The sequence below is a fragment of the Macrosteles quadrilineatus genome, unplaced genomic scaffold, assembly GCF_028750875.1.
Source record: "Macrosteles quadrilineatus isolate MER2022 unplaced genomic scaffold, UCM_ALF_1.0 Scaffold_8__2_contigs__length_117827958, whole genome shotgun sequence".
Classification (NCBI taxonomy): Eukaryota; Metazoa; Arthropoda; class Insecta; order Hemiptera; family Cicadellidae; genus Macrosteles; species Macrosteles quadrilineatus.
Window position 1 is genome coordinate 38,976,741 of NW_026542601.1, and position 27,049 is coordinate 39,003,789.

At 33.1% G+C, this 27,049-nt stretch overlaps 1 protein-coding gene across 3 annotated transcripts; it reads right to left on the bottom strand.

Moving 5' to 3' along the window:
- Positions 1–1,948: 1,948 nt before the first annotated feature.
- On the bottom strand, positions 1,949–26,968 carry LOC129000807 (uncharacterized). 3 transcript variants are annotated; one of them, XM_054427827.1, is made up of 7 exons: positions 26,817–26,968; positions 19,836–20,005; positions 19,097–19,270; positions 18,170–18,258; positions 14,030–14,163; positions 11,130–11,217; positions 1,949–6,790 (listed from the first exon to the last, which is right to left on the bottom strand). In XM_054427827.1, exons 2-6 carry the CDS (start codon positions 19,993–19,995, stop codon positions 11,139–11,141), a joined length of 636 nt encoding a protein of 211 aa, XP_054283802.1. In that variant the 5' UTR covers positions 19,996–20,005; positions 26,817–26,968; the 3' UTR covers positions 1,949–6,790; positions 11,130–11,138. The 3 variants fall into 3 exon arrangements, with proteins under 3 accessions (XP_054283802.1, XP_054283803.1, XP_054283801.1); XM_054427828.1 differs by having other exon boundaries at positions 14,030–14,118; positions 18,155–18,258; XM_054427826.1 differs by having other exon boundaries at positions 18,155–18,258.
- Positions 26,969–27,049: the final 81 nt, after the last annotated feature.

Consider the following 27,049-nt stretch of genomic DNA (forward strand, 5'->3'; position numbering starts at 1 on the left):
ACAGGTGTACTTTGCCAGCTGTCATACTCTTTCTTGATCAAAAAGAGACTGAGGAATAATGTGATCATTTGGATGAATACCCACAAATAGGTGTGAAATCGAGGTTGGTTTCTTTCCCCAAGAAACTGAAACCCAGGCAAGCTTATAGACTTTGTCATGTCTCTGAAGTAAGAATGTGGAAAACGGTCTTCATCCAAATTGAATGTATTGTGTCTTTCTTCAATATCAGATTGACATGTGATATTTACTGACCTGTCAATCGTATCTAGAGAGTGCACATTACCTGAGTTGGTACACTGATTGTACTCTATGAACTTGAAAAACTCCTCCATCTTGTTCAATCTCATTTCAAAAAATTCTAGCTTGGAAGGAGACTCCTGCTGCTCATGTTCCGGTGGAAACGGTGGGTTCATGTTGCTGTACACAATAATTTGTGAATAAATAACACAAGTACTGCTTTGAAAATTTAAAATACCTTTAAGTAATTATAAATACTTTTTACTAAAGGATTTAGTTCTACTTCAGTCTCAGTATACAAGCTTTTTGCATGTAATACCCCGTTAAAATAATTAGGAAAATGTATCTAAATCACCCCTGTTTATTTATTCAAACAGTTCATTTCATTACAACCACACCCGGTTAATTTGGGTAGCACACGAGTAGGGTTTTCAGCCAGTTTTATAGGATCAATGACAATTAATCTTATCTAAAGATGATTAGTTGAATTAATTAATTGCATTATTACAAAATTATACGTGATCAGGGACTTTCACGTATAATTTTTATTAATTTGTTTTAAATTGATAGATTTAAATTTTTCGTTCTTGGCAGAGGTATAACTAATACTCCCCCCCCCCCCCCCATAAAAAGCCTCTTGTCTCAGGTGGAACCTTACAAGAAGGGGTCCCGGTGATCAACATCCCAAACAATATTTCTGATCCTTTGAAATTACCTAATGGGTTTTGGTTATAGAAGTGATTGAAAAATAACTATTATAAGAAACCCTTAGTCTCCCAGATGTGTCAAGTTGGTATTTACAATGTGTACACAACCAGATGTTTCGCCAATGCCAAGATGAGGCGCTGTCAGTGGCAAATCTGAGAGCCATCGTAGCATGGGTCATAGCATCGTCTGGTTTGTACATAGTGTACCAACTTGACACAGCTTTCCCTGGAAGACCAAGAATCCAGTGATGAGACCTCCTGCTTCAGCCTACAAACGAAGATTCTTTAGAATTAAAAGTCTAGTATTCAGAGACTAACATTCAATTTAGGGCCATAAAACAATAGGCCTATTTCAATGGAACAAAACAAAATATTAAATTGGCTGCAACTCGATTTCAGTTATTAATATAGTTGAAATTTTTTACTTCACATAGATTTTTCATACAACGATCACATTCTTGAACGAAAGTTTTTTCACCCATTAAACGCTAAAAAATTATAAAAAGTTATCAATATAGTTTGCTTATTAGACAAAAAACCAGGTATTCCTTACCTTAATTTGCAGTCCAGCATAAACTTATTGTTTGCAAACCAAAAATGTTCGATTTAGGCAACATAGCTAACTAACTTGACAAGATGGTTTGTTATAGAAGGTTGAAAATTGACAAAACAGTGGATGAAGTACAGGTTTGTTGTCAGATTTGAACTAGCTAACTAAGCTGCGTCTGGGTCTTAAGACCTATCTTTTGTATCTTTTGACCAAATCTCATGCTAACAAAATCAAAACTTGACGTTTTAAAAACATTAGGAAATGGAATACATTGTATGTTTACACTATTCTCATCAATAATATATAAGGGTGTGTATAATCTATAATCAAACAGACCCAAACAAGGATGCGTCCAGCATGTGTTGGCTTTAACAATAAACAAGATGATGTTAAACTCTAGGAGGACCATCAATACGATTAGGATAAAACAAACAGCCAGTTTGATATAAAAGTGTATATTTTATATACTGAAGCGTGCTGGTCCGGCAAAAAAATCACAACCAAAACACATACCATAACAAAATGGAATTGTATTCTAAATTAATCACAAAGAAAACTATGTCTTCGTTACTAGTCTAGTAGATTGCTTTGAAAATTATTTGGTGTTACAATTGTAATTGCTATTTAAAATTTTATGTTGGAAGTATTTTGATTATTTAATATCTGATAAAGGTAGTCAGGTTACTGTACCCGGTTCAAACAGCCGTGGCACCTGACGGATTAGGAGACCCCATGGAAACCCTTGGAGTCTCCTAATCCCTCAGGTGCCACGGCTGTTTGAACCGGGTATAAAATGACATAATATGTTATGTTATGTTACAAATTACATTGTAAAAAATTAAAATCATTTAATGCATAATTTACATTTATCATTACAGTATTTGAATCTTTGTTTACAATGATTTTTCCTTTTATCTCCGTTTATAATTTTAATTTTATTCGTTTACAAAAAACTAAACCTTAATTTATGACGACTCAGGCATTTAATAAACAAAACCCTGTTGATCCGACTCGTCAATTAAAATTTTCAGTAAGAAATGTTTGGACATATTCCATTATATTACGTGGTCTAAGCAAATTTTTGCATGTTTTACAAGACTGCCTGCCAACTTAAGAACAAGTAATGTGAGTAATGTGTACAATAGTCTATTGTATCAACAGGTAAAATATAATATCTGCTAAAAAATGTATACAAGACATTCAGTTCCATAAAACAATATCTAAAGTCTTAATTGAGTTAATGAATTAACATTAAATTTAAATTCCTTAAATTGTCTATAAACATGATACTTAATAGCATATACCTCATAAAACTTGTTCGGGCAGCCAAAAATAGGCTAAGATTCGTCTTTCGGTGGTAATAACTTAAACAATAATTTACCAAAGCCAAATTAGAAAAAAAGAGTTTTGCGCTATCTTTAATTTTGTATTTGATTGTCCATATTTATCTCAGGACTAGGCATGGAAAGTATTCAGCAAACTAACTACTAAGGGGTGAGCCAATCAAGTACCAATGAACAGTACTGTTACATTTTCAGTGGGCCGTTGAAATGTGAACCCACAACACACAAATGTTTGAGATTCACAGTCAAAATGAGCCACCGACTCAAGATTTTCAATGTGTTAAGTGTTAATAAAGACAAATATGACCAATTTCTCTGGGGGTCTCGTGTTGTTAGGAGTCATTTGCATTATATATTTTGTTTATCAACTTAAAACAATTTTAGAAACCTATTCTTTTACGTATTGAAATTATCTTTTAAGTTTATCTAAGAAATGTGTTCATTAGTTTAGACATTGATGCATTAAAATACTGAGACTACTAAATTTAGCTAACTAAAACTGTGCTATTGTAACAATTAACAATTGATTAAACTATTTTCTAATATATTTTTCTCGTATATGGCATAATAACATTAACACAGTTAAATATAGATTAGTATATGGATTGAAAATCTATATAAATACATAGTCATTGAAAAAGATGTCTGGAAAAATTGAACCATTCTTAGTTGCTAATCTAGCGTTCACCGTAAAATCAAAAGATTACTTCCGATGCCGAGCCGGAGCGGGATTGATTCTAAAACTCAGATCTTGACTCAGATGGCATTATTATCGCTGAAACTCTAAACATAATAACATGATATTAAAACATAACATACATGATATTAAGTAGCAAAGACTAGGGTTTGGACTGTTCCCTTCAAAACACATTATAAAATACAATGGCGCAGAAAAAGACAAAAAACTTATTATTTATGTCATTTAAGTGCTTTGATTGTTTTATCTACATTTTGACATCTTTTTCAATAGCCTTGTATTTTATAAAACTGATGAGTTATTAATGTGAATGAAAATACACTACAGTTTATAGCTGGACTATGAATAACAGCAAGAATTTTTAAATCTCATAACAAGTCGGTAGCTTACGACAAAACTAATTTTCTAAAATGCTGTTATGTACTTTAAAATATTACAAAGGTAGTTCTCATTAATTAACTTTTATAGGTAAATATAGACAATTAAAATATGTAGTAAATATAATCTATACATGTAAAATACATCTAATATCGAATAAAATAAAAACGATTTGTATAAAAACATTAATATACCATTCAACTTGTTTTAAAAACTTGAAATTTTAGAACAAAATCATTAGACTATTAAAAATGAAAAACATAAATAAAAGTCAATCAATAAAGTTTAAAGCAAACAAAATCACACAAATTTGTTCCTATTCTATACAAATACAAATTCTTATTTGAATAATATCGCTACTTTCTATAATACACATTGGTGTAAAAATATGTATTGCAATACTATAATTTACCATCTATAATACAAGCTCAGGAGTAAAAAGCTGGTTTAAGTTTGAATACTGGATGAAAGTAAATAGTCTAGAACCTTTAACTTGTTTACAAGGTATGGCAGATTGAGCAAATAAAACATTGTATTTTGCTTGAAAGACGATCCAAAGCTTAATAAGTTGTCTAAAAATTTGCAAACTTCTTCATTACAAAAATTCAGAATCTCCATTACTTCATTGACTACCAAGCAGAGGACACGGAGATATTAAAAATCGACAATGTTATGGACAAATCCAAATTCCAATGGTAGATTTTCAGTAAATGTCTCATAATATATCAATATTTTATTCTTATTGTTTTGTTAAGTACACAAACTGTTCTGAAAGAACGAGGTAATATTACATTAAATAAACACATCAGTGCATCAAAAGAGCGGACGGTTAATGAACGGAATGGGTAACAGACAGATGAACTAAATATTTGTGCAAGAAAATCTGTGCCTTAAGAACTGTTATATTTAATCGTAAACCAAAAACAAAATAACTAATTATATACAATTTCTAACGTTGATTTAAAATTCAAATGTATTTCTTTTAGATCAATACTCTACTAAGGAACTAGTTACAGATACGTTGAATATTTCTAAAATAAGAAGTGTTAGTTAAATATTTTGATTCACAGTTCTTTAGACACTTATAAAAATAAAGTTTGAAACATCTTTTGAGAAATTTACAGATTTGTGTTATATACACTGTTTATTAGACAGTAAATGTTAATTCAAACTAGAATCAATAATATGTATGATTTTATTTACATATGTAGTTACAAGTAACTAGGAATCTTCATGCACAAGAAAACAAACTTCATTGAAATTGCTCTACCCTGAAGTTTCAAGCTATTACGAACCAAAGAGTTGGGTCCGTGTCCTCAGCCAATTATTAACCACTGGCGGCCGATCCTTTAAAACTACCACTAGAATGAGTTAACACTAAAGGGGACAGGGAGCCTAATAACAAAAGTAATTTTATTTAATATCATTTAAATAAAAAATTAACAATGTGTTATTGTGTGTTGTATTGTGTTTTATCTGAAACCCCTTCTTAATTATATACCAAGGTTCATCCAAATGGAACAAAATCTTTGCATTTTTATTTACAACAACAATACAATATTTAAAAGTTAATAAAATGTGTAAATAATCAATTTGCATGAATTCAGTATCAAATTTACACGGAATTTTAGATAGACCACAAAACCACATTGTTTTAATAATATTTATACAGTATAATTATATATTTATAGTACTTAAGAAAATTAATTGTCATTATTGAGCCCTCTAATCCTCTATAATATAAACTCAGTCGAGCGGCAGTAATAAAGGATCGAAAAACTCACCGATAAAAAATACACGGCCACGGACCATACCCTTTGGTTTGTCATAGCTTGTCTACCACTATAAGAAGAATACATAAAAATATTTTATCTAACTTGATGAAAAAATTAAATAGTAGGACACTATTAAAAAAGTTATAAATTTACTAACTACGAATTTAGTGATCATTTCTTGGTTAAAATGTATCATCAAATATTTTTACACAAACGGCCAAAACTAGCTAGCCACTTACAATATGAATGGAACTGAGATTATTCAGATAATGAAATTCTTGCAACTTATAAAATACACATTTGTGCTTTACAAATAACCAGCAAACATAGCCTAAAACTAAAATTTTCATTCATGTTGATGAGTTGAATCACTTCTAAAACATTGGAGGAACATTTTAAAAACATGTAAACTAAGTTTACTTTTGCAAAAAAGTAAATGTTTACACAGTGATATTTTGTTTTGATTATTTTAAATTGATTAATATATTTTTTATGGAATTATTGTGAGCATTTCACATCTTTATTTATGGTAAAAGAAGTAAAAGGCAAAAGGGTAACAAAATTACAAAATTCTGTTTAATGTTTGGAATTCTCTTTTTCTTGACAGACGTATACACCTAAAAACAAGTTTAGATTTCTACAAATGTTCTTAGATAATGTGAACACCAACGTTAATGTTTGAAAACATTGAACCACTCAAAAACATGAATGAATCCCTTATATAAACTAAATACAAAACCTACGCTAAAATTTAAATTTAAATAAATAAAAACTATAAATAACTGCATATAAAAATTAGTCTCTCGGCATCAACCGATTCAGTCGAGTAATTTTAAACTTCCGACTCTGTCAATTCCTCACCTTCGGACGAACTTTCCAGAAGCGAAGAGCGAATAGAGTCGTTCGGCGAGTCAAAATTGATACTGCTAAATGAAGAGCGCAGAGAAGGGGTGATGTCTTCGTGTTGAGCCAGAGGAGCGCGCATGGCTGCGAGACGATTGCGATATTTGACTACAGGAGGCGTGTTGCGTCTCGATACCCTCCCTCCGCCTACATCCTCAACCTCTCTCTCCCCTTCCTCCTCCACCACGGACAGGGATCGGCTGTAACACAGGAACACAATTAAAAGGAGAGGCAATGTTAATTTTCGCAAACCGTTTGTTTACTGGAAAAAAGCTGGAGAAACTGGTGACACTGAAAAAAATAAACAACTTAAACGGTTTTGATTATTATACCTTCCAGTTAAAAGAAGTTAATTAACAATTAATTTTCACCCAACTGTCACAACCGCTAGAAGATCTGGGGTAACAGGTAAAACCATCAAAATTAAAAGACAAATAAAATAAAGCCTAGTACAAAAACGTTTTGGACTTTACTTTTAAAATTAAATATGTAATGAATTAACTTGTATTTTAAAAGTATCCAACGTTTAAATGTAGATTTTAACATTTTCGTAATGTTTTTCATTGTTTTCCTGTTATTCCTACTTTCCTGCTTATTCGAATTCCGTAGCTGGATTAGGTTAGATAATTGAGACTACGTTATCTCAATGTCTCATTGATCCCTACATGTCATTTATAAATAAATAAATTACCCTCTAATAGATTAATGAAATAAGAAACATTGTCATCTCTTTGCCTAAAGTTTTAGTTTATAGTCTAGGCATATTAGGAAAGTTAGCAGAAAGTTTAGGTACAGTCCTAATCATCACTTTTCTTTATGTTTTTTGGGTCGCTGAACACGAATATGAGGTTTGCTGACAGATATTTTGCCCGGAACATTGGTTATTTTGTGAAAAACCTTAAAATTTGGGCACTTTTTTTGGTTTTTCGGGCAAATCTCGGTAAGTATGGGTTTTTGAGAAAATCCTGCTTTGTAAAGTTAAAGATGACAAAATTTACTACAAGTTTCCTATATAATGTTTGTTTCTACGACGAACCGTTTCGCCACTAGAGCACACTAAAAAAGGCCAGAACTACAAAAAATTAAAAACATTGCTAAATGCTGCCGTTTAAAAACCCATACTTACCGAGACTTGCCCGAAAAACCAAAAAAAGTGCCCAAATTTTAAGGTTTTTCACAAAATAACCAATGTTCCGGGCAAAATATCTGTCAGCAAACCTCATATTCGTGTTCAGCGACCCAAAAACCATAAAGAAAAGTGATGATTAGGACTGTACCTAAACTTTCCGCTAACTGCCACTTATATTCCTAATATGCCTAGCCTATTATATGTATTCAAATTCTCTGAAAACCATCTAATCTGTATACATTGGTAACAATTGGACAATTAGTTATTGGTTATTGACAGTCTTTGATTCAACAGAAATGATGTATATTTTATTACTTTTAAAATTTGATCAAACAAATGCACACAACTGTGTTCTTGTTAAAGAAATCTTTTAAACTGTATTTATTCCTTTAGTGTTTCACCAGAAAATATGCTAAGCAAAAAATATCCCACATATTAATTCCAAGCTCAGATTGGATTCCACTCCTCACAAGAAACAAAGACCCAAATTTTAAATGATTCTGTCTTAGTAATAAAAAAGATGCTTCAAAGTTAAAACCCGTTTAACAAACTAAAAGAGATAAAATGCCAACATTAAAAAGTTGGAAAGTGATAACATAAATGACTTTATTGCATGACATTAACACTTCTTTATGACTCAACTAAGAACCATAACCGTAAGAAGCGGCTAGAATACAAACTACTTGCAACTACTTGCAAACTACTTGTAAAAGCTGTATGGATTCAAGAGCCTGTTTATCTCTGCAACAAGTTAATTTAAAAAAAAAAATGTTTACAAATCGTTGTTTACTATACACTTATCTTTTGTGATTTTCCAGCTTTGGCTTAGCTAGAGAACTTATCTTATCACCTGAGATTCCCGATCTAAACACCATGAAAACTTTTAATCATGGTAGAAAATCCCAGCAACAACCCTTTAAAACCCATTTCTAAAAATGTAGGCAGTTTAAAGGGAATGTTTCCTGGGTTCCCCCACCACTTTTTTATCCGAATACATATATATATCAGCTGATCAGCTGTCGGTTGTTGTTAGGGCGAAATGTAGGGAATGAAATCACTTCCCCTCAACCAAACTGCCTAAATTTTGTGAATGCAGTATAGTACAGTAGAACCCCGGTTAACTGAATTTGGGTTAACCGAAACGGTTCCATAAAATAATACAGGGATAAAATATACTTTGGTAGCTTCAATGGTTTATTTAAAAGTATTTTCTAACCCATTTTAACATTTTTGGAGTTGAAATAAAACACTGTATTATATAGACATTGTTTTAAATTCATTTTTCCTTCACACCTTGATAACCCATAGGCTATTTTTCACATATGACGGGTTAACCAAAATATTGTTTATCCCAAACGGCTCTTCCCCCTTTATTTCAACAAATATGTAGCCAACAACGAATTATTGCCAGAGCAAATTTATAACGCGGACGAAACTGGGCTGTACTGGAAATGTCTCCCTTCAAAAACACTTGCGGCAGAACATGAACGAAGTGCACCTGGTGACAAAGCAAGCAAAGAAGGGATTATGGTTATGTGTTGCTTAAACGCTGCTGGCACACATAAGCTTCAGCTTCTTGTAATAGGAAAGCAAAGAAACCTTGTTCTTTTAAAGGTACTCCAGCTGTAAATTTGCCGGTACATTATTACAATCAGAAAAAGGGATGGATGCATAAAGGCATTTTTCATGATTGGTTTCACAAGAAATTTTGTCCTGAAGTTCGTGAGTTTTTAAAATCAAACAACCTTCCACCAAAAACTGTTCTTACTCTCGATTAAGAGTCTTCTCACCCAAAAGGACTTTTGCAGTCAGAAGATGGGCAAATTACTTCCTTGTTCCTCCCACCAAATGTAACGGCTCTAATACAACCCATGGATCAGGGTGTTATCGCCAACATCAAATGCTACTACCGCTTGAACGTTCTAAATAAATTCATTGAAGAGGGAAATGATTTAATGACATTTATGAAATCAAATTTCACGATCTTGGATGCGATTTACGAGATGGGGAAAGTAAAATCAACCACACTTACTACGCCTTGGTAGAAAATACTTCCTGATATCGTAGGAGGAGAAGATTTTCATGGATTTGAAGAGGAAGACACCCCAGCTGACTTAGCCGCATTAGCCAACACCGTGCCTTGTGGAGAAAATGTCGACATTGAAGACATCAATAACTAGCTGAATATTGACTTAGGATTGCCGTCATCCGAAGTTGTGAGTGACGGCGAAATATTGAGACATGCTCTGGGAATTGAGAGCCAGAGTTAAGAAGAAGAAGCCGCTGCCGAGCCAAAAATATCGTACGCAACTGCCCGCCATTATACAGAGGGACTATTGGACTTTTTGGAAGGGGAACATAACACTTCGTTGTGCAATCTCATGGTGCTGAGAAAAATTCGGTCAACCATTGTTAAAAAGGAAGCAAATGCCAAGAAACAAAAATCGATAATGGAATATTTTCCTCGAAGCTAATAAAGACGGCAACTTCGACATTAGGCATATAGTATAGTGCACTTGTCTCACGTATTGGACTGTTTTTACCGATGTGAAAAATATTGTTTGTAAAATAATTGTGTGTTTAATAAAAGGTACGTACTGTAATCTTGTATTTGAAGTCTTTCACGTTATTAAGCCTAACATTCAGTAGCCTAAAGGTTATTAAGGAAGGACTTATTTTGCTTTCACAATCGTTTTTAACTATTTCTAGTGTATTTTAGGTTAGATTTGGTTTATCCGCGAGTTCGATTATACACGATTGCTCAGCCACCCATTACCCAAGCTAATCGGGAGTCTACTGTAGTTTGCTTTAACATGTGTATACATTAAAAAGTTTAGTTTATATATGTTATTTAGCGTAGAGTATGACTTTCAATTCATGACAAGGATTCTTTAGTTACATTGATGCTTAGGCCTACGGTTAAAATTAAAGTTTTTATTCTAAGTTTATCTAATAGTGGTTTGCATAAACTGTATATTTTTATCTATTATTGATAAAAAGTTATACATGTAAAAACCTTTGTACTTGTGTTATGTATTGTTGTAACTGTAATTTTCAGAAATAAAAAAACATTCATTCATTCAGTTGTAAAAAAAGGTGTTAAAAAGTTTTTAAAACTGAATCCAAAACATTTTATTACCACCTAAACCTTTGTCAAAGCATAACTATTAATTAATTTAAAGTCAATTTTGGTTATTTTGCAGGCATTTTAGGTTAGGTGTCTACAATTTCGATTAGCCGTGATCACTCAGCCATTACATGGATAATCGAAAGTCTACTGTACGCTCTTTTTTAACCTAAAACTGGCAACATAGCAAACTTGCACCTCAGTTGAAGTGGCATTCGACTTGTATGCCACCCGACTGCTGAGTAACTATAGATAGACATAACTATCGAACACTGCTGCTTACCTTGACAAATTAAGCGTCTTCCGTATGACTGAGCGGCCTCAGAACAATTCGAGGATCGGACTCCAGCATGCGTTCACTTTCCTCGGTGCTGCGGTGAGATAACACAACACACCGTTAGTGGGTTACGAAACACAACAGGGGGTAGAGGGAAAAGGGGAAGATCAAGAAAAAAAACCAGTTTTGAAAATTTCCGTTAGAAAATTTCCATTAGTCGTTACAGACAAAAATACATGGAAAGTATTGTACATAAGGTAAATTCTAAAATCCATACCTTGAAAAGAACGATTTATTATCTATCAATGATAACAGTAATTTTTAAGAAAAATACTAGAGCCAATAACCACAGGCTTAAAGGACATAGTCAGCTTATATTTAAATAATCTACTAGGGCTCTGCCCTGACAGTTAATTAAGTCCAATGTTGTTCTTCAAAGTAACCATGAAAAGCCTTTCGGAATGCCACTCAAACCGGTATGGCAATCAATAGTTTTGTTAATACACTGTTATGAAGTCAAACAGGGCGAAGCCCGCGGGTAAAAGCTAGTTGCATTATAAATCTTGAATTTAAATTTAGGCACCTACAAACAGATGTTATCAAAATAACAAAAAAGTGTTGTGAAAAAATCATAATGACAACTGTTACAGGTAGCCTAACTTTTGAGTGGGAATTTTTAACGTGACATTCTAGTTTGTCTTTGATCCAGGAATTATACCTTAAAAGGTCAGTGGAGAGTTTGTGCACACACTTGTAAAAAGCACACAAAATCTTAAAAAGATTAATCTGTAGGATATAGATAATGTTGCGTTAAGTCAGGAGTCAAAGGATTTTTTAGGAAATATGATTCTATTCACATATATAGGGGGGCAAAAGAGATTGTTAGAATAAAGTAAACCACACTAAAACACCAAAAAGACTCATACATTGCATTCAAACCAATATTTCAATATTAATAAACCAAAACTAAGAGTTAAAGTTAAGGTAGCAAAACCAAACAATGAATATGTTGGAAAATCACATTTGTAACATAACTATACTGGGGCACAGAAAGAAGCAGGTTTTGAAAAATATTGATGCCTGAGAGTAGGTCAACAAAAGAAAACTTAAGGATTAGTGAATGAAATAACATTGTGACACCCACCTTCTTTCTAATTGTAGGATAGTTCAGGAAAAAAATACAGATATATACATTTAGATTAAGTAATATCACTCTCATAAAATAGATGAGGCTTACTTAATTTTTGCTTCAAAACTGTTCTCTTTCTCAAAACAGTACATTATTGTACAATATGAAGCTTCAAATATCTCTAAGCTGTGTCATGACATCTTTTAACACATGAGCAGAAATAAAAGCTATTTTATGTTGGTTAAACTTCGATACTTTACAATCAAGTTCTTGAATTTGTACAGTTCCCCTCTATTTGTATCCATGTAACAACACAACAGTATACAAAACTAGAACATAAATCGAATCAGCAAACTGACACTTCCCCCATTAGCTTGTCAACAATCTAATTTTCAGTAAACAGAATTTTTGGAGTGTAACAAACTGTTAGACAAAGTGTAGCATGGTTAAAAAAAAGAAAAATCACAACAACTATTGAAATCTTTTAACTATATTTTTAAAGCATTGGAGGTGAACCATTTTGTAAGGACCATAACATACTAAATGTTAATCAAAATTTTCCAGGCTGATTTTGTAAATACCAAAATTTTCAGTTTTTATGGGATTTATGGAAACATTAGCATTAAAAATCAAAATTTCTAAAATGAAAAACTTTTGGAGGTACCATAGATTAGTAGGACCAGGACCCTCATACTGAATGTCATCAAAATCGGACCACAGGTGCAGTCCGTGGCTCTGCAAACATCCACACACATACACACATCACTTTAAAAGCCACTTTGTACCGAATCTCAAACTGTAAAATTTTGAAAAAATAGCCTGCTTTCTCCATATAGGCTAATAAGTATAGGGGAAGAAAGTAAAAATTATCTTATGAGACTATCAGTAAGGGATAAAAAAATGTCAAGTACGGTAAACCAAGTTACTAGAATAATTTAAAACATGAATCCAAACAATACCACTTTCAAACGTAACGTCGCCAGTCAAAAACAAATATAGTTACACAATAAACTACCGCTTCATAAATAAAGAAGCACACATAAACAAATTTACATTTATAATAGTTTGTAGGAAATAGGAAGTTAAACTATACAATCAATGAGACACGCATGTTAAGGATAAAATTAGACCATAGCAGGTTATTTTTGTTGGAAACCCATGAATGATTAATGCTCGCATGACTTTGCTAATTTGACAGCTACCCGTTATCTCTGGCAAGCATGTGACTATTTCTCTCGAGCGCTAGACAATTACTTACGACTAAAATACGGCTTTCGTAATCTCAAAATGCCTAAAGAACTTCTAAGTGTGCAAGGTGTCCAGCAAGCCATGAAAAAATCAAGAATGATTCCAGGCTTTAACATTTTAAAACATTCATCAGAACTTACTATAGAAAAATAAACCAAACTTATTAATCATCACATGTATATTAAAAATCATTAAAGAATTAATTCAAGAAGAAAAATATTGGTACAACATTTTTGTGCTTTGGTTATCGTAAATTTAATCGTAGTTTTTGGTTTTGGTTGAATAGTAAAATAAAGGAATTTTGAATCTTTGATTGTTTTTTTATCTCTTTATGCTGTAAACAAATTAAATTATTTTACTTTACAGGTTGCTTGCTGTCACTTCTTTAGATTCTTATTTTAGTTACACAGTATAACTGTTTCAACTTGTTTGCTCATGAAAGTAGTAGGATGTTCTATTTCAATGTCAAACCAATGAGACAAAGTATGTGTCAGTTTGCAGATACTATTCAGTATTCATTGCAACTTACCATTCCTTGTTGTCGCTGGCCATCAACTTGCGCGTCTCCTCGCTGTCGTGCTGCGGCGGCTGGTAAGCGATCTCCGATACAGGTCCGTACTGAGCAGCCACCAACAGATCCGTGGATGGGTTCACAGTCATTATCTGACACAACGCTAACACTAAGTGGCATGATGGGGAAAAGTAACAAAAACTCAGGTCCACACAGAGGATTTGATCCCCAGGGCTCTCAAAGTAAAGATTTACAGGTGAAACATTTTGATTGGTAGGCCTACGATTTGAACCCATGTTCATACAATAATTTTTATTGTTTTGACCCATGGAAATGCACAAAATCTTTCCAATGACTCTATATACACCCAGTATACGGGTGCCCATAGATAACGTGTACAACTCCAGAAAATGGTAATGTAGGTCAAAATAGATAGAACAAAGAATCTTGTTTCTGAAAAAGGAATCTTATACGTTATCATATATTGATATTCATAAAGATTGTTTTATTTACTTATTTATTTATTCAAACGGTAACCAATAAATAATAGTGAATAATAATTAGTAATATGACGTAAATGTGTGCAAGATGGCTAATAATAGAGATCAAAGTTTCAATACAATTGAAACTTGGGTATTTGAAAAGATCAAGGATAAAAAATGAAATATATGGACGAGGCTTGAACAATTCTTGACTTTCTCCTTATTTGTTGACCCATGAACCCATTTCCCAGAGTTTGGCTATTAATTTATGGGACACTGATATATTATTACACAAAATAAGGCCCACTAAATAATTTGTTGCTTTTTAAAGTTTATGAATGTATATTTTGGATATTAATATTAAACCAGACAAATATTAATTGGAGTGGATAACATTTAGTTATTAGTAGGCCTAATCACTTAACTTACACAAACCAATTCTCTACAGGATTTAAATTTCTCTTAAAAATAACATTTAAATTCCTTTACCAACTACAATCTGTGTGGACCATTAAAAAGGTGCTTTTTAACAAAAGGAACAAAAATATCAAGCGGCAAACTGAAAATAAGGTGAAACTTGTTTGGGTATCTTTTATCAATTACATATTAATAAAAAATTTACTAATACAGCGAGAAAATCATTTACTGAGAAACAGGATCGCCAGCTACTTAACTTCATTTTTTAGACTTGATAAAAAATACCCACAAGCGAATTAACTAAACAAAAGAAGCAAACATTGACAAAAATAATAGATGATGTGAAATGTGCTTAGACTACGTTGTCACAAAAAACTTTTACTTTAAAAAACTAAGTTCTTTATATGACAAACCACGTCTTTCTAAAAGCAATACTTAAATTAAAATAGCATCAAATTGTACAGTAGGCCTAGTTTTCCTCTTGTTTTAAAAGTGGAATAAAATTCTTAAAATTTTAGGTGGTGCCTCTAAAAGTCTGTTACCGTATCTATAAGTTTTTTTACCTTAACATTGTGTGTAGGCCTATTGTACAAAAAATAAAAATTTAGATATATTTTAGAATGCTACAATAGTGAGACCAAATTAATTTTGGGAAATATTTGCAAGCATATCCCCTATCAAGACAGAACAAATGTGTTAATCAATCTCAAATGATGAAATAATAACATTATTCCACATTAACAGCTGAAATACTATAGGCATTGCCTAACACTCATTTCATGATACGAGCATGTATATACCCCATTTGCAATGTCGAAAAGTAATGATAAAGAGCAGAAAGGTGAAAGGTCTAAGAAATCTGGACAAATTGAGGTCAATTACTGCGGCCGTGATATCACCTTACTCCCAAGGTTAACCACTGCAAAGCAGGCAATATGATAACCTCACATAACTGTGGTTACTTCCTCCTAAAATTGATACAGTTCAACATTTCAACAAAAATATTTTTATTCATTAATTGCAAATGACGACTTTAAAGTTTGATTTAATTAATGTCAGTTACTCTATTTTAAATATGTTTATTTTATTGTTTAATTTAAATAGCAACTGGATGGGAATAAAAATATTAAACTAATGATAAAATCAAATTGAACATTAATGGGCATTAAACCATTTAAAACTGCTTTCAAGAAGAAATATCTAGAGGGGTTTGTATATAGTAGTTTAACTTCTACGAGTGTCGTAAAGACTATTAACGCAAGTTGCGTACACTACTTTACCTACGACGGTTTTTTAATTACTAACAATCTGGTTTTTAATTACTAAAAATCACTACTCATTACTTCTTAGAGAGGTTATGTTTTCGTTTATTGTCAGTGCCAATGAAAGGAAAGTGATGCAACGACTTATTGTAAAATCAGCTGATTTCCTGTAATTACATGTCTGTAAAACTTCGTTAAAAAAATACGTTACCTTTTTCAGGGAATGTGTTCTGCTAGCAGCATTCTTACCATACGGTAAATACTGCATCAGGTACAATTTTAGGAAAATTTTGCATTTTGTTTTTGACAACTGAATGATTATAGTGAAACAGTTAATTTACAGTTAGATCTCATCATCGAATATTATAGAATATTATAAACAGTTTGTTCTCTCATTTCCATCTCGTCAACTTCACTTTCACTAACTGACATTATTAAATCAGTTTAATCTACCTTCCTTTAACTTCCACAAACTTAGGTTAAGAATACGCGAGTATCAACAGGAACAAGTCAGATCAACAATTAAATTGGTCAACTGATCAGCTGATCAGCTGAATAGTTGACGTTTGAAGCATTATAATTTTAATTCTTTACTCTCAATACTTGAACCTCATTGGTCCGTTACCTGTGTTGATATGAGAAAAACTAATGCTGATATGAGAAAAACTAATGCTGATATGAAATGAAACTATGCTGATTTGAAAGTAAACAGCTGTTAAGTGAAACTTTTCAATTCTAAGAACTGAACTGAAATGGCTACTTTAAAAAACGGTCGTAGGTAAAAAATTTTAGGGGTTTAACTGTGCTTTTCAGCATTTAAAACATTTTGATTTACAGTTGTTTAAACCAATATAATAGTTAGATTCATGTTTTTAAGCACTAGAACTTGAGTTTAGCAAATTTAATATTATAAATTACATTTTGATAATCAATTAAAAATACAGAAACATTAAAAACCAATGTAACTAACAAAATCTGCAAGAGTAAGAAACAGATTGCACTTTTAATTCAACGCATTATCAAACTTTAGGGTACAAAAGTTGCACTTGATCAACAAATTTAAAGCATGATTTAAGTACTTAGAAAAAAAGTGGATATGAAATTAGCAAGAGAGTAATGTTTTGATAAAAGCACTTGTTGACGATTATAATGGTATGATACAAGATTTATAGGAGTTCATACTTCATATTGATAATAATATCTTTGTGTGCCAGACTTGCAGTGAATGAGAAAAACATTATGACTTTGATAAGCTGTTATCAATTACTTACCGGTTATAAACTTACATTTGGAGCACCTGCACTTGTGCAATACGGTATGTAAACCTTAACAGACTGTCAAGATTGCTGTTTAAAGCCTCAAATTCTTCTAGGCTAGTAATAGTTAAACATTTAAATATTTTGCCTAATAAAATTAAGGTTTTATCTGATTAATCTGACGTGTGTTGTACGGAACAGTGGTAATGAATTGTGTACTGAGTACACATATTGTGTTTGCACAAATGACAATAATCAATGATTACCAAACGTGACATTATTTACATTCATACTCGTGCACAGGTTTTTCATTGTATCACATGCAAAAATAATTGTCATCGATGCTAAACAACAGTTCTGTCAGTTCGGTTGATGGTGTACTGTATAGTTTTGAATTTTGTAAGAAACCTTATAAAAAAGGCTGCAGAATCTACACAAGAATTCAAGAATCCTGGCTAAGGTAAATTGTTGAAAACACTGAATAAACCGTAGTTTCCTTGGGGTGAATTTTGGAAACCCTTGATAAAATAATCGCCAGGCTTGGGGAAAACGTTAAAAATGCTTAAGAAACCCCTAATTTGGCTTGGTGAAAATGGTGGAAAAGCTCAGACAAAATAATCATTTGGCTTAGGACTAATGTTGGAAATGCTTGTGAAAAGAATAATTTGGCTTGGGGGAAACATTGGAAACGCTTTTGGCACCCCTGATAGAAACTGCCGTTCTCACCTGACCGTTGCTCACTTGATTGTCCAGTTGACGAGCGAGGCGTTGCTCCTTGGTGGGTAAACAAGGACACCCCTTCCTCCGCCTTACGATCCTGATGTACACTCCTGCCAAATACAGAGTAGAATAGGGTTAGATTAGAACTAAACTAAAAAAAATTTTGAACATATAGTTTTACCAGGATCAAATTTCTCTTTAATTTTAGTAAAGGAATATAGTTATTCTACTACCCAATCAAACATTACTACAACTCACTGGGGTGTAAATATGGCACAGTAAAAAGAGCAATGTCATTGAACAAGACCTCTCATTAGTAGTATGGGAGCTCAGCCGAAGGACTGAGCTAGACAGTTCTGTACTCGGACAGAGCTTACTGACCCGTCGCGTTGGTGAATTCCGGGTCAAACCTCAGGAATCAAGCACTACACCAAATATCAACTACAACTCAAATTCATTTGCTAACAAAATCATAGAAGAAAAGTGCGGTCTTACCAATTAAAAGTTCATCTTCAAAAAATCTGTTTATTAGTATTTAAACTGAATTATTGCCAACCATCTATAAAAAATTCATTTTAACTTAAATAATCTTACACTTTACACTCTTTTTCACACAAGCCACTCAAACTACAGTTCTGAGACTTGTTTCATTGCATTTGTCTTGTAAAATAACATAAGGGAAAGTAAAAATAGAGGCAAGCTCTCTTGTGTAGCTCATACGAAATCAAAAAATCCTCAATCTAACCACCAGCACCAAATTCTGAGAAAAATTTTATGGTAGCCATAACTCGCTACTTAAGCGTTTCCAGACCTTATGAACTTTTTTATATTTTCAGTATTTTTTTTTATGTCGGTGATTATATCCTGTTATTAGTATGGTATGCCAGGGATTATGATCTCTTATTAGAAGGCTATATGATTAATTACGATTGTCAGTTCTCTACTCACCAATCAGCAATATGCCCATAACTATCAGTAGTCCGCCCGCCACGGTTATGATCACTTGGCCTGTCGACTCATCGCCTGTCGCATTGGCCGGAGCTACGTTGCCATGCTCGTCCTCCAGCCGCGTCTGTTTGTTGTCAGTAAAATCCACAGTTCCTTCAGCTACCATAATGATTCCTACAACAAAAGAGGCCTTCAACACTACTGACTAGAAAAAATGATTTCATCCAAGACATTATGAGTGGTTATAGTTATAGGGGTGTTGTATAGCAACATAAAATACACCGCTGTGTACGAAAAATAGACTGCGATCAACTTTGCCACATAGTGTTTCCCTGGAAATCAAAAGGTTACGGTTTTGATTCTGAGAAAAGTTAAATTCCTATTATTAGTTTGAAACTGGACCCAGCTGTTTGATCAAGGGCTTTTAACAAAGATTTTGGCCAAAGAACAATTTCATAGTCATTAACTATGATCATCTGAATCATTTGTTATTGTTTACTCATCTTGGCTTTGAAATTCCCACTCTGGTTTGTAACTGTAAAAATCTATTCATATCTAATTCTACAGTCATACTTCATCCATATTGGGCTAAGGTTTAAAAATACGAGTTGTGGCCTCATTTGGTATCAATAACATTGGAAAAACAAAACACTAACCTCCGCCTAAAAATCATTACTGACAGGAATGTTAGAAAAAACTATAACCTAACCTAACCACCTCAGTTAGGCCTACAACCTACCTGCAGACAGTGAGAAGATCCCGATAGCAAGCAAAACCCACTGTACACAGCGTGGCCCACCACCAACCGTCTGACTGAGGTAGCTGCCCGGCCGAGACCACTCATTCTGCTGTTCGTAGCTCACTGTTGTTGGCTGATAAACTGGACCACTCGTCGGCATTTTGATCTAACTATTGCACATAAACCAAAGCTTATTAAGTCAAGATTACATACCTATATTTTTTCAAACAAATAGTTCAGTTACTTTAGAGTTCTAATTGGCTGTAGGTGCATTAGGATAAAGAAGATAAGATGAATTTAATGCTAAATACCCCCGCCGCAGCAAACCTGCAGACTTAGCGAATTTCCATTTGTCTGATTGGAATTAACTAAAATGTCTCCTTAAAAATATCACATTTATTCCCTATTTAAACAGAATTAGTTTAATGAGTATTTAGGTTTGCTGCAACAGGGAGGGTAAAAAAGTTTTTTTTTCATGTAAAATGTTACAAGGTACTGTGGTTTAGTAAGAAGTTAATGTATTTTCCAAATTTTATCAAAATATGTTCATAAACAAGCAAACTACAACAGTTGACTTATTCTCCATAAGAATAACATGGGAATTTTTAAATTTAAATTTTTTTGAATTTTCTCCGTAACAATTAGGCGCATAATAACGCTTCAATATACTAAATTATTTGTTTTTTAAGCTCTACAAAATGGTTTAAAGAGAAATTGTGAAATTTTGTGTTTTTAGGGTCAAAAATGGGAAAAACCGATTTTTACCCCATAAACCCCCGTTCCCATAGTCCGATCAGGCTGGTTCGCGAACTCATTCAAGTTTATCCTGCCTTACACCTTCAAACCAAATTTTATCAAAATCGGACAAAAATTACTCAAGTTATCGTGCGGATGGACACACATATATATATATATATACCGGTATATATCTCTATATATAGATATATAAAAATTTGAACGAATGGTGTTTTTGGCCTCTGGGGACATCAAAATGAAAAAGTAAATCGGTCCCGGGCTTAGGTCTTACCATGAGACCTACGGTAATAGCTACTTCCCTATAGGGAAATTCGCTAAAATGATCATTTTTTAACGACGAACATAGTCGAATTGAGCTACCATCAGAAAGAACCGATATGATTTAAATTAATCAGGCTACTGATTTCTCTTCGATACCCAAACTTGTTGACAAAGGTAAACTGAAAGGACAACTTATTGCAAGCCGTAGTAACTTATCTTTTGTGTGAGTAGTAATTGAGATATTTTCTTCATTTAGCTTGAATAGATACATTTTTATAATTTGATGGAACTATTTAATGATACAGCGTGATCTTGGGAAAGTAAAGGTCACATTTAGCGCAAAAAACCGCAGCAAAACTGAGAGAAAGTCATGACGTGTCTACTTGAAATTACTTAACCTAACCTTAAATTAATCTCCACCCCCCCCCCCCCCAAAGTACTGTATAGGCTATCCGCCACTGTTCTGAAGCTTGTTTTTGGTGTCTAGTTCATGTATACGTCGACACTGATCACTAGAGTAGATGGAATTTTGTTTCTATTATTTTAGGGTTATTTTCATAATTTGTCCTTTACTATCTGGTTATGTAACCAGGAGACTAGTTACTGTTTATGATTAGATCATTTGGTACTGTGTGCGAGAGTTAAGAAGTCCTCTGAGCCAGAGTGATATGCAGCAATGTTTGTATGTTGCCGCGCGGTATTTGCAGGTGCTCTTTTCGTTTTAACACAGTGGATGTGAGCCTTGACTGCCGCGTGGAACATGATTAACCTGCACGGCGCGCCTAGCCGTCGAATAGCAAGCGCCTACCTACATTTTTAGAATAGGCCAGGGCTCAGAGGACTTCTTAACTCTCGCCTACAGTAAACAAGGTTTTAAATGACTGAAATAGCAAAAAACATATTTTAAACAAAACACAACCTCTGTAGTGTGGCGTACAGAACTAACAATAAAATTGGCTTCAGCTGTTCCATCAGGATGACAAGTCACATATATAAAAATTTTAAAAATTTTAACGAATACCTTAGTGTTTTTGGCCTCTGGGGACATGAAAATGAAGAAGAATATCGGTCCTGGGTCTAGGTCTGACCACCTACTGTAATAAGTAGGTAGCTAACTTAGATGGAACTATTTAATGATACAGCGTGATCTTGGGAAAGTAAAGGTCACATTTAGCGCAAAAAACCGCAGCAAAACTGAGAGAAAGTCATGACGTGTCTACTTGAAATTACTTAACCTAACCTTAAATTAATCTCCACCCCCATCCCTTCCCATCCCTATAGGAAAATTTGCTAAAACCAAAAAATAAAAATAAAATTAGACTAAACTTACTTATCGCACACTTTGTGAGCGTACATATTCAATAAGTTTTGTATTTTTAAAATCTAGACTGGCTGTTCCATAAAAATATAATATGTCTATACATAATTCCAAAAATCAATGGTATTCAACCTAAGATCTCAAAAAGTATTCCTCATGAATTTACAGTTCATAAAATGTAATTATTAGGACCAATATACTCGTTAAAAGAACTTTGGAATGAGCCCTTTGTGAGATAAGTGTGTCCGCCATGCCATCCGTTTAACGGCCAAGGTTTTTAAAGGTGTACATTCTGTAAATAGTAGCCTACCAGCCTAGGCCTATATAGTTTTATTTATTTTATTAAATTGACGACACAATCTTTCGGACTGGATCTGGCAAAGAAGTAGAATTCAAGTTATAGGCTACCCTATGAAGCGACCACTAATGAATGGGTTTGTAATAATTACAACCGCAATTATTGTTGTATTTACATTAATGATGCAAGACTTTTTAATAAACTTTACTAAAAGGTAACTACTTATCTCTTTGATTACCGTATTTATTTTATCGGCCATGATCATGTATTTTGTAACTTAGTTACAGAGGTAGAGTGGAAAGATGGTGGCAGTAATTTTGTTTGATGTCTTAAATTAGGTTATGCACTTTGATTAACTTAGTGTTTTTGTGACATGGAGTCATATTAAACAAAATACCTATTCCATGCTTTATCATTATTAATTTGCCAAGTTAACACATTAACTGATAGTTGACGTATTTTGAAGGCCATTGTTTTCAAGAACACAGCCTTTTGCTCATGTATCGTGTAATTTAACCTTTGTGTATTTAACTTTAAGATTAAGCACAAAAGTTCTAGCATTTTGGTAAAAAAATTATTTACCGGTTTATTGTCTCTTATTATAAGAGCTGATATAAGAGATGCAGTTTGTACAAAAGACTGGGTTACGGCATAGATTAAAAGAATTAGACATGTCTATACTCCTTTTATCTATGGTTACGGTAAGTTACTTGGTAAGTAATAGAATCAGAATCTTTATTTTCTTTTTAAACATATGCTATACTGAAATGTAATAGACAACGTCAATGTGATTGATACAAATGATCATTAGGTACTAAATTCACAACACAATAAAAATAACTTTGCCTATAGACTGTAGGTACTTAAGTTAGGTAGCCTAACTTATTGTTATTTCCTGTGCTCTTGAGATAGCTTTGAGGCTTAACTTAGTAAATTAGGTAGGCCTATTGTTTAATTTGAAGTGTAACACATGTCACAAAGTAAAAGTGTAACTTAAGCTTAATTTCAATATTGTGTTTAAAGTTATAAGTTAAGTAACTTGGATAAAAAGTAAAAGTCTATCTATTATTTTAACATGAGTAAAATATAGGCTACCTAGGCTAATAACTTTTAAAACTTATAAGTAACTTAAATTATTTAGGTTAGGCCTTATAGGCCTACTCTATGCCAAAAGGCTGATTTCTTTATTTTTACTAGCAGGCTTTGGCATAAACATAGCCACAACAAAGCTCTCTTCACAAATTTACAAATTTAAACTAGATCAAGGCCAAATTTATATTACCCAGATTTTACTATTTAGACACTAGCCTATTTTCATTGTTATTATTTTCAATTTAGATTAGGCCCAAAATTAAGTTATTTAAGCCTTTAACTTATCTTACTTCCTTCCATAATTTTAATAAACAAGGATGTCATTTTGGTAATTATTCCGTATAGGTGCCTCCAAACGAATTTTTAATTTTGATATCTAACTTTATAGTTTTTTACCTCCTGAATCCAAATATACCATTATTTTTTACAGCTGATGAATATCTCTCAAAATATCGCCGTAATAATACACAACATTACAATAAACAAGGTGACAGTAGGATGGATGACATTTACAAGTGGAACGAACTATGGGTTAAGTAAGCCAACAGCTGATTGTTTTCAATCATAGTGAAGCAAATGGAAGTGACAACTAATTAGCTAACTCTGATTCTGCAATATGAAAATCACCTGATTAAGTTAGACTTTTCACTCTCTAAGACCAATAAGTTTACACATTTAATAAAATGTATTATTGTTACCAGTATTTTATCCTTATTAATGATTTATTGATTTACTAGCAGAGTACCCGTCCTTCGTACGGGGTTAGCATATAAGTTTAAATTACTTATTGCAGTTATACTCAAGCTTTGCGTTTTCAATGGGGGAGGACAAAGTTTGTTCAAATTTGCTTCTTTATATTGACGGTATACTATGGTATTACACATCTACCATAGCCATAATGTTCTACCACTTCACCTAAAGAATAAAGAAAAAAAAGTATTACAAATTCAAAAAATCACAAATTATTCATGACATTAAAAAATAAACATAACTGTAAACAATCCTACTTTGACAGTTATCATTGCCTATCACAGATGTTTGTTGTTGCTTAGTTCAAGCTGTTTACATAAATGCAAAAAAATATAGTGCAACTACAACGATGTTATCATGTTTAATCAACGATGTTCTTCTTCTCATCAACCATGTTGTACTCTCTTCACTTAACCTGGACTTGTAACGGCGTAGCAGACTAGCCCTGTTGGTAAATCTTATAACTTTTTAATGCTTTTGTATATCATAGAACCTACTTTTTTAGTTGAAACAGCTGACTAAATTCTTTAATTCCCTTTAAATGTGAATACTCATAAGGTTAACATTGGAACTACAGAGCCACTGGGGCGGAGCCCGAAGGGATTTTTGAGATAAGAATATGCCTATATGTTAATTGGGAATGTGAGCTATCATCATGCCAAATTTCAACCCAATCCATCCAGTGGTTTATGCGTGATTGAACTTCAAACAAACAAACAAACAAACACACAAACTTTCACATTTATAATATTAGTAAGATAAGATATTTCGCCGTTTAAAAATTACATAATAAAATGGTGCTAACTTATTCTAGCATAACCTAACCTAACCAAACCTCTAGAATGTAAGCAAACTCCTTTTGATGTCAGAAAAGGCTGTCAGGGTGGTAGGTCGTGCTTTATGTGAATTGGTGACTGCATCAAGTCCTTTGGAGGTAGGTTAGATTAGGTAAGTTAAAGTTTAGGTTATAATGTATCAAGTTGTTAGTATATGTCAAAAATGCAAGCATTTTTAAAATAGTAATTTGAAGTGTTTTTCTCTAAGGATTTTAATTTTACAAAAACAGTCTGCAGGCGACATAAACTAACATCTGGATACATTATAACCTAAACTTTACCTTCCTTATCTAACCTAACTTCAAAACACTTAATGCAGTCACCAAGGATACAGCACGACCTACCACCCTGACATGCCTAAATAAGAACTGAACTAACTTACATGTAATTAGTCCACCAGTCCATCTATATTTCCATAATGTGACGAAATTCCAATTATAGAAAACATTATTGACTACAAAATCACTTGAAATGTTTCTACAACGATGTTATCATGTTTAATCAACGATGTTCTTCTTCTCATCAACCATGTTGTACTCTCTTCACTTAACCTGGACTTGTAACGGCGTAGCAGACTAGCACTACACAGCACGTATGAGTATGAGTATTTTTGTTTTGAGTTCTAGTTGTAGTGAAGTAAAATTACGTCACTAGGCATAATGCTGATGATAGAATCAGAGAGAGTTAATAAAGTTCAAATGTTGTTATACTATTAGCAAAACGGGAGTGCCGATGGAGACCTGTGGGGGTGAGTGCGTTTGAAGGGACTTGACCTGGTCTCCATCGGCACTTCCGTTTTGCTACCACTATACTTCCAGTTACTTGTCGTGTGGTTGAAAACAGTCAGCTGTATCTTAGGCTTAGTTACCCACAGTTCATTCCACTTGTAAATGTTATCCATCCTACCTCGTTTATTGTAATGTTGTATGTCTTTACGGCGATATATTGAGAAATATTCATCAGCGGTGAAAAAAAAATGGTATATTTGGATTCAGGAGGTAAAAAACTATAAGTTAAAGTAAGATATCAAAATTGAAAATTCGTTTGGAGGCACCTATACAGAATAAATACCGTCATTTTTTAATGGTCAGCAGGTAAATATCATAAATAATAATACCGCATGAACCGCTAAAACCATAAGAGCCAAGTAGAGTAGGCTAACTTATTATTGTAAATTAAGCCTAAGTTAGACACGGTACCTTAACTTAGTTTCATGTTTACTTTCAGGTATTAGTCCAAAAATCTTTGAAAATAAAACAAATTAGTAAATTTAAAGAATATAAAAACACATTCCCTACTAGGAAATAGGTTGGAAGGCCTCTTACAGTCAACCTTGCCTTTTACGGTCTCCCAGAGAATACTAGTTCTTTTCTTTTATGTTCATCTGTTATAAGAACCATGACTAAAATATTACGAAAAGCCAATGTGCAGAATTAGGTGATTTTCATTAAACAATCTAGGTGCAAACTACTTAGTATTCAATTCCTACTATTCAAATTCGTTTCCTGTCTGAGATGAAGGCTTTATATGCAGCAAGGCCATGTGTGGTTAGAGTGAGTCATTGTGAGCGGAAACTATAAATCAATCGGAATAAGGCCTATGTTTATTAATGATTATAACGTAAATGATTTACAGGAATTACAAACAGGAAAAAATAACCATGTACTCACGTTAGAAAAGAAGAGAATCCTGATAGGTAGAGTGTCAACAAAGATTGCTTGAACTTCCGAACAACAATCAATCAATCCTCAAAACACAAACCGAAAATGTCAATCTGTCAAACAACGACTTTGACTTTGGGCTACAGTTGACGCTACTCCAGTACTCCACTCCACTGCCTGTTGTTATAATCGAAATACGACCAGAATCCCCCACTCCTGTCTCTATTGATGATTAACGTTAC